The 15,505-nt window shown below is 50.9% G+C and overlaps 1 protein-coding gene and 1 non-coding gene across 6 annotated transcripts in view; one reads left to right on the top strand and one right to left on the bottom strand.

Moving 5' to 3' along the window:
* NBEAL2 (neurobeachin like 2) overlaps nucleotides 1-7,292 on the top strand; it is a 217,823-nt gene extending 210,531 nt beyond the window's left edge. For all 5 annotated transcript variants that reach the window (XM_053409367.1, XM_053409366.1, XM_053409369.1 and 2 more), the window contains 4 exons: nucleotides 653-814; nucleotides 3,733-3,881; nucleotides 5,451-5,586; nucleotides 6,589-7,292. In XM_053409367.1, coding sequence (XP_053265342.1) covers nucleotides 653-814; nucleotides 3,733-3,881; nucleotides 5,451-5,586; nucleotides 6,589-6,690 — 549 coding nt within the window. In that variant the 3' untranslated portion in view covers nucleotides 6,691-7,292. The remainder of the gene's footprint in view (nucleotides 1-652; nucleotides 815-3,732; nucleotides 3,882-5,450; nucleotides 5,587-6,588) is intronic.
* A 6,618-nt stretch (nucleotides 7,293-13,910) lies between these two features.
* Nucleotides 13,911-14,029, bottom strand: LOC128398592 (5S ribosomal RNA). The gene has a single exon (XR_008327173.1). It is a non-coding gene; the product is annotated as a 5S ribosomal RNA (ribosomal RNA).
* Between the last annotated feature and the right edge of the window lie 1,476 nt (nucleotides 14,030-15,505).

Raw genomic sequence — 15,505 nt, 5'->3', positions numbered from 1 at the left:
TGACAAGAGGCAGAAGGGTGTCTATGAGGCTCACAAAGGCTTGGACCAAATCTATGCTTCCAAGTGCCATAAGAAAGCTGCAGAGATAGCGCAGGATAGTGCGCACCCCGGAAATCATCTCTTTCAGCTTCTGCCTTCTGGAAGAAGGTACAGGGTTATAAAGGCCAGGACTAGCCGCCTGAGAAACAGTTTCTACCCAAAGGCAATTCTGGTTTTAAACACAGTATAAGGAGTCTCTATAGGGGTATATTGTATTTTAAAATGGGGTTTCAGAGTTTTTAGGTGGTTTTGAATGTCTTATGTAGATTTTTCATTGTTCCGTATGAGACAATGACAATAAAGGTATCGTATCGGATAGTTGGCCTTGGTGAAGATTTGACGTTTTCATCCCCCCAAAGTTTTTGATTTGAGTTTCTACTGAAATGAAGCTGCGTTTTAATGTTGCACTTTAATCTTGTTTTTAAGTTGTATTTTAATCAATTGTTTTTATATCTGGTGTTAGCCGCCCTGAGCCCGGTCTTGGCTGGGGAGGGCGGGGTATAAATAAATATTATTATTATTATCATTATTATTATTATGCGCTCTCTTTCTCTCTCCCCATGTTCCCTTCCTTGGCATCCTTCTCATCGCGGAAAACTTTCTCTTCTTCCAGGACGGCACTGTCATTGTGCACACCGTCCGCCGAGGCCAGTTCATGCAGTCGCTAAGGCCTCCCTGCGAGAGCTCCTTGCCAGTGACAGTCTCCAACCTCACCATGGGGCACGAGGGGCAGGTCGTGGTGCAGACGACCGTGGAAGGGAGAGCCTCTCTGAAGGTGGGCTGCGGGGGGCCTTACTTGGGGTGGGGGGGGGGGGCGAAGCAGGCGGGTCACCTTGGCGGATGAGAGAGACTAGTCCCGAGCGATTCTCAAAAGGGTCTCTCTCTGTAGCGCAGGGACCTTTGTAGAAACAAACTGGGAGCTTGTAGAATCAGGACGGAAGGAGCCCACGGAGCCAAAATCTCATTCGGTGTCGGTTTTTATTGTAGCGTTCCCAAAGCAAGGGAGGATTGGACTCTGATTAATAAAATACACACGAGGCTTGACCAGCAAGATTCTGGGCGGAGTGCAATAATAAATTCTTGTCCACCCCTTGGCCCAGGTCGTTTTATTCACAATAGAATTTTCACACCGTGTTCATAAGAACCAATCAGATTTCCTCTGAGCATTTCGAAAAACCCCACGTGGGATAGATCAGAAATCCTGTTAACTACAAAGACTACTTTGAGCATGCATACATATCTGAGAGTAAATAAAACAGGACTAGAGGAATGCATTCAGCAAAACCCCGGAGGCCATAAACAGGCAGGGAAGGAAGGAAGGATGGCAAGGAAAGAGTATTTACCATCTCCTTGTGAACTCTCTTCCTGGCCCTTAAAGGTAAAGGGACCCCAGACCATTAGGTCCAGTCGTGCCCGACTCTGGGGTTGTGGCGCTCATCTCGCTTTATTGGCCGAGGGAGCCGGCGTACAGCTTCCGGGTCATGTGGCCAGCATGACTAAGCCGCTTCCGGCGAACCAGAGCAGCGCACGGAAACGCCATTTACCTTCCCGCCAGAGCGGTACCTATTTATCTACTTGCACTTTGACGTGCTTTCGAACTGCTAGGTTGGCAGGAGCAGGGACTGAGCAACAGGAGCTCACCCCGTCACGGGGATTCGAACCTTCTGATCGGCAAGCCCTAGGCTCCATGGTTTAACCCACAGCGCCACCCGTGTCCTGGCCCTTAAGATCTACCTAAAAATTAACTACACCAAAGTTACATACTATCTTTATGACCCAGGATGCCTGATGAACAACTGGCCTGCGTATTTAGAATACTTATACGTGCCTTTCAGGCGTAGAGAAAGCAAATAGCAGAGATGGAGAGGTTTGTGGGATTCGGTCAGAAATTATCGTCAATGAATCAAACCCAGTCAACGCAATGCTTTCATCGCTGACACAATGGCTTGTGTAATGGATGTATGGGGTTGCTCGTGCGTAAGTTGCCGCCACTCTTGGCAAGGTTGCCTGGTTAAACCATTCCCTGGCTGGACAGCCTTCACTCCGCGTCTGTCTCAGTCGCTAGCAGAATCCGTCAGTGGGCGTTTCCTGAACTTCTTCCAGCATAAAAGTTCCTTGACGCCAAGTCTCCGCCTAGCCTCCCTGCGCGGAAGTCTTCTGCGCAGGGTGGGTGTGGGCAGCGGAGGACCCGTGCTCTCCCCGCTGGTCTCAGGCGAAGAGTCCTGGAGCCATCTCTCCGAAGCCCCCCTCTGCCCCCCTTTCTCCCTGGTGTCACACTGATTTCCTTCCCCAGCCGATGAGTCCCCTCTCTCCCTGCTGGGCCCTACTCCGGCATTGCTTGGGAGCCTTGCCTCCACTCCTGGCTCCGATGTCAGTTCCCTGACAGCTTGCTCCATATTTCATAATTCCTCATAGCAATCCCACCTGACCCCCACACTCTGGATATTTATTCACCCCTACATTTATTCATTTCGTATTTATTCGGAGCATTTGTCCAGCCAAGAAAAATCCCAGAGCAGTTTATGTACGGTCAAAACTAGATAGTCCCTACCCGCAGGCTCACACCCTTAAAAAGCCATGACACACAAGGAAAGAGCATCAGGGAGGGAAGAGGAAAAGGATTTTTTTCTGGGGGGCCTTCGCTGCTGCTGGGCATGAGTTTAGGCAAAGGCGAAGTGGAGCCACTGGCAGAAGCGGCGCAGGACTCATAGGTGCTTGTCGAGAGACCCATTTTGGGAGCCAGGGTCCTGCCCGGGCCTGGTGTCTTGCAGAGTGGCCCTTTCTCACTTTCAACTTTGCACACACGCCAAAGACCTCTGCTGGTGCTGTTTGTGAGGCATTGGCAGGACCGCTTAAGTTTTCCGTTTGAAGGAGCAGCTCTTGCGAGATCACCCTTGACTAAGCATCAAGCAGTTGGTCCCTTACCTTTCCCGCCCCGACCTGGCCACAGTGATCCATGCGACGGTCATCTCCAGGCTTGACTACTGTAATTCGCTCTACGCGGGGCTGCCCTTGAAGCTGTCCCAGAAACTCCAGCGGGTACAGAATGCTGCAGCGAGGCTCCTCACGGGGTCTTTGCCATGGGAGCATATTCACCCAGTGCTTTTCCAGCTGCACTGGCTCCCGGTGGAGTACAGGGTCAGGTTCAAGGTGCTGGTCTTGACCTTTAAAGCCCTTCACGGCCTAGGACCCTCGTACCTACAGGACCGCCTCTCCCGGTATGCCCCACGGAGAGCCTCAAGGTCCATAAATAGCAACACCCTAGAGGTCCCGGGCCCTAAGGAAGTTAGATTAGCTTCAACCAGAGCCAGGGCCTTTTCAACACTGGCTCCGGCCTGGTGGAACGCTCTGCCTCATGAGACCAGGGCCCTGCAGGATCTGATTTCTTTCCGCAGGGCCTGTAAGACAGAGTTGTTCCGCCTGGCCTTTGGCTTGGAGCCAATTTGATTCCCTCCCTCCCTCTCTTTCTTTTTTCTTTTCCTTCTCCTCCTGCAATGAGGCTACATTTTAATATTTTAATGTTCCATTATTTTAATGTTGTATTTTATTTTTGTTTTTAAGTTGTAATCATTCTTCTTGTTTTTATTATTGCTTGTAAGCCGCTCTGAGCCCGGCCTTGGCTGGGGAGGGCGGGGTATAAATAAAAAATTAATATTATTATTATTATTAACCTCCACCTCTCATTTCTTGAAGGACAAGTTTGCCCTACACCTGTACTCGGTCAACGGCAAGCATCTGGTCTCCATCCCTCTGGACGAGCAGGTCACTGCCATGTGCGTCACGGAAGAGTTTGTCGTTCTGGGGACCGTTCAGTGCTCCTTGCAGATCAGGGACCTGCAGAGGTAATGGCTCACCGCTTGATGCTCGGCTCAGTTGCTCTTGTGTCTGAACAGACAGCATCTCACATGCCTCGCTCGGAACTCTAAGCAGTCCACATTAAGCAGCCTCTGAATCTTCACATCCGACAAGGGATCTGTTGGACTACAACTCCCATCATGCCTGACGGTCAACCACACTGGCCCGGGGCTCATGGGGGTTGGAGTCCGGCAACACATCTGGATCAGGCCAGTGGTCCATCTAATCCGGCGTCCTGTTCTGCAATAGCTAACCGGATGCCCATTGCGGGAGCCCCAAAGCACGACCTGAGCTCAGCTGTGGCCCTCTCCCCATCCACTCTGGGCAGCTCCCAACAGAAGATTAAAAGCACAATAAAACATCAAACATTAAAAACTTCCCTAAACAGGGCTGCCTTCAGGTGTCTTCTAAAAGTCTGATAGTTGTTTATTTCCTTCACATCTGACGGGAGGGCGTTCCACAGGGCGGGCGCCACCACCGAGAAGGCCCTCTGCCTGGTTCCCTGTAACCTCGCTTCTCGCAGGGACGGAACTGCCAGAAGGCCCTTGGAGCTGGACCTCAGTGTCTGGGCTGAACGATGGGGGTGGAGACGTATGTGTGTGTATGTATATGTATGTATAGGAGACGCTCCTTGAGGTATATGTTGCTCTTATATTTACACGAAAACCAATTAAAATTATTTGGATTTTTTGTTTTTAAATTCTAACTTACAGTCGTACTGAGGGATGCGGGTGGCGCTGTGGGTAAAAGCCTCAGCGCCTAGGGCTTGCCGATTGAAAGGTCGGCGGTTCGAATCCCCGCGGCGGGGTGCACTCCTGTTCCTCGGTCCCAGCGCCTGCCAACCTAGCAGTTCGAAAGCACCCCCGGGTGCAAGTAGATAAATAGGGACCGCTTACTGGCGGGAAGGTAAACGGCGTTTCCATGTGCTGCGCTGGCTCGCCAGATGCAGCTTTGTCACGCTGGCCACGTGACCCGGAAGTGTCTCCGGACAGCGCTGGCCCCCGGCCTCTTAAGTGAGATGGGCGCACAACCCTAGAGTCTGTCAAGACTGGCCCGTACGGGCCGGGGTACCTTTACCTTACAGTCGTACTGCACTAAGATGTCCCCACGCCTGTTCCTGCCTTTATTATGCTCGTTATTTTGAGGGACGCGGGTGGCGCTGTGGGTTAAACCACAGAGCCTAGGACTTGCCGATCAGAAGGTTGGCGGTTCGAATCCCCGCGACGGGGTGAGCTCCCGTTGCTCAGTCCCTGCTCCTGCCAACCTAGCAGTTCGAAAGCACGTCAAAGTGCAAGTAGTTAAATAGGTACCGCTCTGGCGGGAAGATCAACAGCGTTTCTGTGGCTGCTCTGGTTCGCCAGAAGCGGCTTAGTCATGCTGGCCACTTGACCCGGAAGCTGTACGCCGGCTCCCTCGGCCAATAAAGCGAGATGAGCGCCGCAACCCCAGAGTCGTCCACGACTGGACCTAATGGTCAGGGGTCCCTTTATGTTTACCTATTTTAGATTTTAAGTGCCTCGGCACCTAACACAGTCGCCCCCCTCCTCTCCTTTCAGCCTCCAAGCTGCTGTTGCCCCTTTGGCAATGAAGGTCCCCATCCACAGCGTCTCAGTGACGAAGGAGAAGAGCCACATTCTTGTGGGCTTGGAGGATGGGAAACTGATTGTGGTCGGAGCAGGGCAGCCTCTGGAGGTGAGTGAGTGACAGCTGCCATTCAGCTCAATTCTTCCTAGTGTTATAGGGGGGGAAACCTGCTCCTTTCCAAGAGCCTGTATGGCACTGGTCAGCAACTGAAGCCCCATGAGCCACAAGCGGCCCATGTTGTTGTTTAGTCGTTTAGTCGTGTCCGACCCTTTGTTCATTTCCCCCCCCCCAAAATATAGTCCGGCCCCCACAAGGTCTGAGGGACAGTGGACTGGCCCCCTGCTGAAAAAGTTTGCTGACCCCTGAGACCACCCCCCTGAAACATCATACAGTGGTACCTCGGGTTACAGACGCTTCAGGTTACAGACTCCGCCAACCCAGAAATAGTCCCTCAGGTTAAGAACTTTGCTTCAGGATGAGAACAGAAGTCGGGTGGCAGCAGCAGCGGGAGGCCCCATTAGCTAAAGTGGTGCTTCAGGTTAAGAACAGTTTCAGGTTAAGAACGGACCTCCAGAACGAATTAAGTTCTTAACCCGAGGTACCACTGTACATACATCACAGAAGGAGGCGGTCTACAGCAGAAATCTTGCCTGCCAGGATACCTGATAATGGTCACTGATTGCATTACCTGGGCAGCCTGGCCATTCTTTTGTGACGGTTAATACCTTCATTCCTGAGTCCGGGTCACAGGCTCACCTTACTCATACACAAATACGCCCTTAAGACAGGATTTGTAAGCAAAAAAGACTAGGGGGGGTGCCTTTCCCATTTCCTTCATGAGTGCAGAGAAATATTTGAGGTCAATTTGGGAGAGTCAAAATGGCTTCAGTATTGCACTCCTGTGCTATGTCAGACATGTGGTTTATATGCCTATGTGTTCGTTTGCCTTGTACATTTATGAACGTTTAATTTATATTTGAGACCTTAGAATTCTGATAACACTAGTAGTAGTAGTAGTAGTAGTAGTAATAATAATAATAATAATAATAATAATAATAATAATAATAATAAAACTAATTCCCCACCTCCCGGTCCACGTTCTGCCTGCAGGTGAAGTCGGGGCAGTTCCACAGGCGGCTGTGGCGTTCGACACGGCGCATCTCCCAGGTGTCGTCCGGGGAGACAGAATACAACCCCGCGGAGTCCAAGTAAGCAGTTCGGGTTGGCTTTCACCTGTAGCCTCGCAGCCACGGCGGGACATGAGATCTGCCCACCCTTAACCGCTTTGGGGGCGTTTTCCGCTGTCCGGAGGCCTCTTTGCATTGTCCCCGGAGCGTCGCGATCCGCAGAGTTCCCCTGCGTGGAAGAAGAAGGAGGAAAACAAACTTCCTCAGGGACCCACCTGCAAGTCGGAGGTTTCTTAACACGCCTGGAGCAGCCTTCCGAGGGCGGCACGCACAGAACAATCTCGGGAAGGGGCTTCCTAGAGCCCATCCGGCTGCTCCTCGTTTCCCTGACCGAAGCACTCGATTCCTGCAGCGCTTGAAGGGGCAATTTCGTGACACGGTTGTCACACCAGGAAAAGAGACAGAGGACTGGAATTGGGGGTTGGGGGGAGAGTCCCTGATCCGCCTCCCCCCGATCCTTGGCAGTTTTGGGGGGACAGAAATGCAATAGACGCACCGGCCTCAAGACTGCGGTCTGGTCTTTCTCCGACGGCCTTAAAAGGACCTGTTTTCGTTGCACTACGTCGTACTTGCACCGGTCCCGAAGACATCTGATTCTCCGTCACCAAGGCGGGAGTTCTGTCCTCTTGCTCTCAAGAAAGCAGTAAATAACTCTGGCAGAGCAGCAAACCCGCAAAGCATTAAGCCAGGGGTCTTCGGCTCGTCCTACCCCGACCCCCTAAACCTACCCTCTGGTTTGAAAAAGGGAAGGAGGAGGCGAGGGGCCCCCTCCCCAAAGCCCCACTCGCTCTGGAAACTGGATGGCTCGGTACCGGTGACCCCCAAGTTGAGGGGGTCGTATTGGTGGAATGGGGGTGGGTGGGCAAGGAGCAGAGCAACAGGATGTCTGTAATCTTACTGCACACGGCTAGCTTAGGGTCCCGCAAGTGTCTTCACCAGCAATAAAACCCTGCCATTTGGTAAACCTCTCTGTCTTCACCCCAACTTTTTACCCAGCAAGCCTTAGTTTCCGGCGGCCTCTGCTCAGCATATTCGGGAGAAGATTCCATGCAGTCTTCTGGTCCCACAGAGGTGGGCTTCCTGGCCTTCTAGCCCTCCGGCAGACCCACTGCTTTCGACTTCTTGCTCTCTCCCCTCTTGGAACAAGCCCAGCGCTCCTCTCTTAAGGGGGCCACGCTCCCTTTGCCGTCGCCGGCCAAACATTGAAAAGCCTTTGAAGGAGCTGGCTGAGGTCTGCTAATGACTCTGACCTGCACCCTAAGGTGCTTTCTCTTATAGGCACCAAACCTGCTCGGCGTTGAAGGTTGGTTTTTACTTTTACAGCTACCTGTAGTAGATCCTTTGTATCAACCCTCAAGACGAATCAACCAGGGCTCTTTTTTTTTGTACCAATTTGAAAGGTGTGTGGTTTAGACACCGTTCCCCAACACTCCCCTTTCCCAGTTGCAGCAAATTTTGAGACCTTGGTGCTTTTTATTCTGTTCACCAATCCCTGGGTATCAGTCTGGGCTTCAGTTCCTTATCTTGGTGGACTGGGGCAGTGGATAGGAGAAGAAAACAGGTTTGGGTTTAACTCTGAAATCGGCGACTTGCCTGGTGTTAGCAGGAAGCCTCCCATCAGCATCACACAAGCATAAAAAGCCAGTCCGGTTGGCACCAGGTATTTTGGCTCGCAGCTCCCATCAGGCCCAGCCAGGCCTGTCAACCCAAAACATTTGGAGGGGAGCACCAGGCTGGTGGTAGCCGATGTCACCCGCAGCAAGTTCCCCTTGGGGTCCAGCTTTTAAAAAAACAACAACAGGACTTTGGCCGGGTGAGAACCTTGGGAGAATAACCCGCGGGCTGCAAATTCTGAGTTCCCAAAGGACGCAAGGAGAAGGGTGGGTTCAGGGGAGTTGTCGTGGGCTGGAGAGTTGGAAGGGGACCCCAAGGATCATCCAGTCCACCCCCCCCCCCGGTGATTCAGCGCCAGAAAAAAATAACAACACTGGCCTTTCCCCTTAGTGGGCTAGCAGCAGTCCAGCTCCGCCACACTTCTGCGATTGCCCCTGTTTTGAAAAAACTAGTTGCCAGTCCTGCAGAAGTCTAGCAAACGCACAACGTGGGGAGGGCAGACCTGATGACTTGGCCCCATCTCTCTGGGGTCCCTCTACATTTGCAGAAAGTCGGAGAGGAAACCCAAGCCCCAAACTCCCCATCTCTGCGCAGCTGCGCCGCTTCTTGGCGCACTGCCGTGCAGATAATCCTCCGCCACGACTCTCCCGCACACCCTAGATCCTCGGTTCTGTTAGAAGGTTTTCAGTGGGGAAACAAGTCCATCTTTCTCTTTGTCCCCTTGAGCAACTGTGTTGTGCTTTTTGCTGTAGAGGGTCACGTTTCCTCCCTTCCCACCGGCCGTTACGACTGGGGCGGGGGGGAACGGCTGCGGTTGGCTGGACTGGCGGCACCTTCTCCGCAGACTCCATTGTCTGTCGCCTTCCTACCAGCGCCGTGGGGAAAGGAGAAAGATGGCAGAATGCGGGCACCATTGGGGTTCCTTCCGGCAGGGTGAATATTCCAGGTGAGGAATGGGAGAGTCTTGCAGAATTCTCCACCTACGACCCGCCAACTTGCCTTGTCCCATCCAAGTTCCAGGCTCAACAGGGGAGCAGTTTGCATTCGTACAACAGGCCACTGGGCGGCTCCAAACGGTCTCGGACTACAACTCCCATCAGGCCCAGCCAGCGCCGAACCTCATGGGAGTTGTAGTCCGAAACATTTGGAGGGCACCCGGTGGCTGCAATAGGCACTTGCCCCCCCCCCACCTCATTCGTAAAGGGAAGACCTGGGCTCTAAAAGCAAAGGCCGCCTTCGATTCCTCCTGCCCACCTCCCCATCGGCCTCTTCCAAAAATAATAATTCCTTGGTGAAGACCAAATTCCACAAAGTGCAATATCCACGCTCTCTTTTTTGGCAAAAAAGACTCCCCTACCCCCCCCAAAAAACCCACAATTGTTCTGTTTTCTGTGTACATATATATATATATACACACAGGTTTTGTATCTTTTATGAATAATGTTGATCCAAACTTTTCTATTTTTTTGTATTTAAAGCGGATGGGGGGGGGAGTTTATCTGTTTCTGAGATCCTGCTGGCTTAGAGAGAGCAAGACTCAAAACACCTCTGATGTTTCCCTATGTGGATTTGTCCTTTTGTTTCAAATGAGACTTTAAGGGGCTCTTGTCACCTTCCCAAAGCGTAGCAAGCGTTTCACCGGAGAGGTCTTTGTTACCTCTGCGCTTTGACCTTGCAATCTCCTGGCTTTAGGAGGGGATAAATAACAACAACAACAATAATAATAATTTATTATTTATACCCCACCCATCTGGCTGAGTTTCCCCAGCCACTCTGGGCAGCTCCCAATCGAGTGTCTGTTTTGTATTTTGCACGTGCGTGTCTTTGAAATTCTGTGTTTTAACGCTTCCGAATGGGACAGCACCGGGGCTCCCAGCTGGAACGGGTTCAGAATAGAGGTTTAACGAGGGCGGCTTTGAGGAACCTCTTCCTATGGCTGCTGGATTGCGTCCCTAACCGAGTGACACTCAATGCTCGGTGGCTTTGTCTGTTTCCCACCTGGGGATCTGTTTGCATAGCAGGATTTCTGGAAGAAGGAGCAGTTTTAGCTTGGGGTCCCTGTCAGAGCGGCTCTTGCCATCAGCCGAGGCAGAAAACAAACCCCGTTTTCCAAGCGGCGCTCTGTGCATGCCCAAAAGCCTTATCGCCGCCGCCGCCCCTCTTCCCACCTTTCCAGTTGCTGAGGTTTTTCTTGCAACTCGGCCGCAGCACTTGGCGACAGCCCAAGGAAGGGCTGGTGGTCCCAGCTCCGGAACAGACTGGCGCCCTCGTGCTGTTGCTAGACCACAGTTCCCGCGCCTGATGGGAGTTGTAGTCCACTCCACCAGCTTGGGGAAAATCTGCTCCAAAACCTCCTGTCCATTTGTGCAACTATACAGACCTCCGCCTGAAGGACTGCGGTGACTGGTGAGCACAGCAGTTCCACATCTGGAGCACTTGCAATATGCCTTACTATTCCTTAATGTCAGCGTGCAACTGGCCAGGTCTTTCCCCATCTTAAGTTTTTCCTTCCGGTGTGCAATTGGAGATGATTTATGCAGGGAGGTCAGCAGAGAGCAGATGAGAGACCTGGGAGGGGAAATGGAACTCTTTATTATAACATATTGCAAAGTTTCCACCCCTGGTCAGATTCCTAAAGCGCTGTGCCAGTAGCTGCTTTTTCACAACTAATATGAAGGTTGCCCAGGTAAACGTAAAGGTAGATTTGCACCTGTTTTCACTGGCGAAACTTAATGGAAGACAGGGATAGGCTCCATCAGTGCTTTTGAGGTCTTCTTCTTGGCGTTTAGTGCTTTGGAAGTGCCTAGAGGGACACACAAATTGTCCTTTTACTTTCTAGCGTGAGAGCAAAAAATTAAATGTTTCCAGTTGGAGGAAGATGGTAGCGACAAGGACAAATCCACATTGGGCTATCTACTCTCAGGAAAACGCAGCAAATCCAAGGATCTGTCCACGGTTCTTCTTTCCGAAAAGGGAAATAAAAGCACAATCTGAACTTCCGGTTATTATTATTTTTTAATATAAATATGCCTTAAACTTGAAAATGACTACTTGCCTTCAGCTGTACTGGGCCTGCCCCACAGACCTGACGGTATCCTGTTCACGTGACTTTGAATAAACTTTGAAAAGAAACAAGCGCAGCCTGTGAGTTCTTTTAGTCCGGCTCTCGCTGTTCCTTCCGAGTCCTGAGAGATTAAAGCAGCCATTGCCAACCTGGTGCCCTCTGGATGCTTTGGACTGTAGCCTTTTTAGGCTTTGCCCTCGGGTGGGAAGAGTATTGCACCCGGGAAAGGGAAGTGGGAGTCAAACAGACACTCAAGGAATAATTTCAGAAAGAAAGCTTTATTTCTACCATCCATGAACTGGTAGAAGGAGCTAGTGTGATAATTTCACAAACAAGCACGGGTTCGCAGTCATTTGCACAGAGCATATATTCCCCTTCCAGTTCCCTCCCCTTTCTCCTCCTCCTCAGGAACCCTGCCCCATGATGAGTTTCCTGAGCATGAACAGAAAGCTCCTGTCTTTGGGACTCTTGGCGCCCTTCCCAGGAAAGGGGATGAGAAGCCAAGGGCGTTGAGGAGCTTTGCGGTTCAGCGTGTCCAAGATGTGTTGCAGCTGAATGAGATAAGAGTCAGTTCCCAGGCTTGCTTTATGCTTGGCATTTGACAGAGCCTAATCATTAGACTTTTTGAAGCCTTCTCGTACTGATAAAAGTAACATTTTGCCTATGCAGCAGCATCTTGTGAGAATCATAGAATCATAGAGTTGGAATAGACCACAAGGGCCATCGAGTCCAACCCCCTGCCAAGCAGGAAACACCACCAGAGCACTCCTGACATATGGTTGTCAAGCCTCTGCTTAAAGACCTCCAAAGAAGGAGACTCCACCACACTCCTTGGCAGCAAATTCCACTGTCGAACAGCTCTTACTGTCAGGAAGTTCTTCCTAATGTTTAGGTGGAATCTTCTTTCTTGTAGTTTGGATCCATTGCTCCGTGTCCGCTTCTCTGGAGCAGCAGAAAACAACCTTTCTCCCTCCTCTATGTGACATCCTTTTATATATTTGAACATGGCTATCATATCACCCCTTAACCTCCTCTTCTCCAGGCTAAACATGCCCAGCTCCCTTAGCCGTTCCTCATAAGGCATCGTTTCCAGGCCTTTGACCATTTGGGTTGCCCTCCTCTGGACACGTTCCAGTTTGTCAGTGTCCCTCTTGAACTGTGGTGCCCAGAACTGGACACAGTACTCCAGGTGAGGTCTGACCAGAGCAGAATACAGTGGGACTATTACTTCCCTTGATCTAGATGCGATACTCCTATTGATGCAGCCCAGAATTGCATTGGCTTTTTTAGCTGCCGCGTCACACTGTTGGCTCATGTCAAGTTTGTGGTCAACCAAGACTCCTAGATCCTTTTCACATGTACTGCTCTCAAGCCAGGTGTCCCCCATCAGAAAGCAGAGAAGAGCAGAGAAAAGCTGTTTTAGAAGAGAGAAAGGGGAAATTTGGTTTTGAGGCCTGGGGTGACTTCGGGTTAGGGTTAGGTTAACCAGGTTAACAAAGGCTGTATTTAAGGGCACCCTCTTCCTGGAGGGTCACCTGCATAAGCTCCCATCGAAGTGAATCGTGCATTTCCACAGTTCCTGATCTATTTCAGGGTTTGGGCCTTTGGGCCCATGTCACAATGTCCTATGTAAAGCCCCAGTGCTCAAGAGGCAGGCACATTTGGGAAAGAAAGAAGCAATCGCCCGGTTTAAGGAGCAATGTCCATATTGTAGAAGCAGAGCCAGAGATTGAAAAGGAAGCTGGGAGCTGCTTAACACTTTGGGAGCTAGGAAATGGTTCTTGCGGCCTGTTTTTGCAGAAACACGTGGCTCTAGGTTCAGACATGCAACAGGCAACGAGATGTCTCTGGGAATCTCACGTACAGCTCCGCAAGCTTGGGCTTGGGGTGCGAAAAAGCTCTCCAGGTGAGCACCTGAGCACCTGCATCCTCATTCAAGGGTGATCGCCTCACCCCATCTCGCAATTTCTCTTGAAATTGCAGACAGGTTAGGAAGCACACTTCCTTGCGTGCATCTGGAATGCGGGGTGCATGCATGTGAAAAAAATCAGGTTGCAACTTTAGGCATCAAATCTGCCTTTCCAGGTGACTCAGAGGCCCGCAGATTTTTGGAAAAATGGAAGTGGAAATGCAAAAAATAAAAACTTGACAGTTCTATAAACAGCAGCTGCATCCAGAGTTATGTCATTGGGTGCCATCTAATTTTGGAAGTTAAGCAGGGTCAGGTCTGGATGGGAGACCACCTGGAAGTGTGTATGGTGGGATTCTTGCTTTTGCTCCCATAAATTGTCACTTTGACTTTCCCATCTCAGAGCTCAGGAACCATCTCTTTTTTTTCCAAAATCCAAAGACTGTTCTGACACCTTAAAAGGGAAATTTGATGCAGATTTTTCCCATGCATGAATTTCCCATTCGGTGTAAGTGGCTGCAATTTCAGGGGGAATTGTGAGACAGAAGGGAGAGCATTTCTTTGCATCCAATGTGCCTTTCAAGGCAAAAGCCTATGGACTTTGATAAAGAGGAAGGGATTCCTGGGTCTGAGTTGCAAAAGGGGAAATGCAAAAAAATGCCTACCGCACCCAGTATTCCCAGGCGGTCTCCCATCCAAGTACTAACCAGGCCCGACCCTGCTTAACTTCCGAGATCGGACGGGATCGTGTGCATTCAGGGTGGTGTGGCTGTAGGCAGCAAAAGAACTTTCAATGGCCCTTTTCTGGTCCTGACTCTGCCTTTGCAAGAGTTTGCATTTCACCCAGCTCTTTTTTCCTGCTCCGGCTGCCTCCCAGTGCTGCCTGCCCGGGGAGAACCGCATCTCCTTTGCTTTCTCTCCCTTTCTCCTGCCAAATCTTGCAGGCAGGAAAATGCTGGCACTTGCAACGGGGGCTTTGCAGCAGCGGAATGCCTTTCCTCCGGAATTGCAACCGTGCAAGAGCTGCAGAAAACCGCTCAGCCCCTCCACCATGCTTTTTATTTTTATTTATTTTGCGCTCTGCTCTGCAAAATCCCAGAACTTGCCCTGGGTTGCAGCAGAGGTCAGAAAGAGCCTGTGCTCTCCTCGCTCCTGCCTGCAGGTGGCGCTGCGCAGTCATCCCTTAGAAAAGAACGGCGCGCGGGCGAGATAGCCACCACAAGAATAAACGCCGGCGGACGGGGCCAGCTCGCGCATGCGCGACCATTAAGTGCTCCCGGTCCGGAGCAGCTCTGCGGCTCTCCTCCCGGGACGAGGCGCAGAAGTTGCGCGGTCGGGCGCAATCGGCTCTTTCTCTCGACAGCCTCGTTCTGCAATCTCAGCTGAAGGCAGAGTTAACCCCATCCTGCCCGGCATGCACTGAAGCCCTGGGATGAATATATTGGGGCGAGATCCTGCAATATTTTTAATTGAGGGGAGCAAACTGGGAGGCTTTGGTGGTGCTGGCAAGCAGCACGATGCTGCATGCTGCAGAAGGGAGGGCAGAGGAGCAGGGGTCGCTGAAAAAGTTGGTAACCTAGTATTTTTTTGGAATATTTTTATTAATTTCCCCAAAATAACAAAAATAAAACAACAATACAAATTCAAAAACAACCAAAAAACTGACTTCCCCCTAGTCCCTTCCTTGGCTCCATTATTATTTATCAACATACCACAAGTCCATTGTAAATTAAAAAAACACTAAAATTACTTATTGTCCATTCATAATAAAATTAAAAGTAGTTATTTGTTGTTTAGTCGTTTAGTCGTGTCCGACTCTTCGTGACCCCCTGGACCAGAGCATGCCAGGCACTCCTGTCTTCCACTGCCTCCCACAGTTTGGTCAAACTCATGTTCGTAGCTTCGAGAACACTGTCCCACCATCTCGTCCTCTGTCGTCCCCTTCTCCTTGTGCCCTCCATCTTTCCCAACATCAGGGTCTTTTCCAGGGAGTCTTCTCTTCTCATGAGGTGGCCAAAGTATTGGAGCCTCAGCTTCAGGATCTGTCCTTCCAGTGAGCACTCAGGGCTGATTTCCTTCAGAATGGAGAGGTTTGATCTTCTTGCAGTCCATGGGACTCTCAAGAGTCTCCTCCAGCACCAGAATTCAAAAGCATCCATTCTTCAGCGATCAGCCTTCTTTATGGTCCAGCTCTCACTTCCATACATCACTACTGGGAAAACCATAGCTTTAACTATATGGACCTTTGTCAGA

The sequence above is a fragment of the Podarcis raffonei genome, chromosome 12, assembly GCF_027172205.1.
Source record: "Podarcis raffonei isolate rPodRaf1 chromosome 12, rPodRaf1.pri, whole genome shotgun sequence".
Taxonomy (NCBI): Eukaryota; Metazoa; Chordata; class Lepidosauria; order Squamata; family Lacertidae; genus Podarcis; species Podarcis raffonei.
This window is presented reverse-complemented; position numbering and strand designations above follow the sequence as displayed.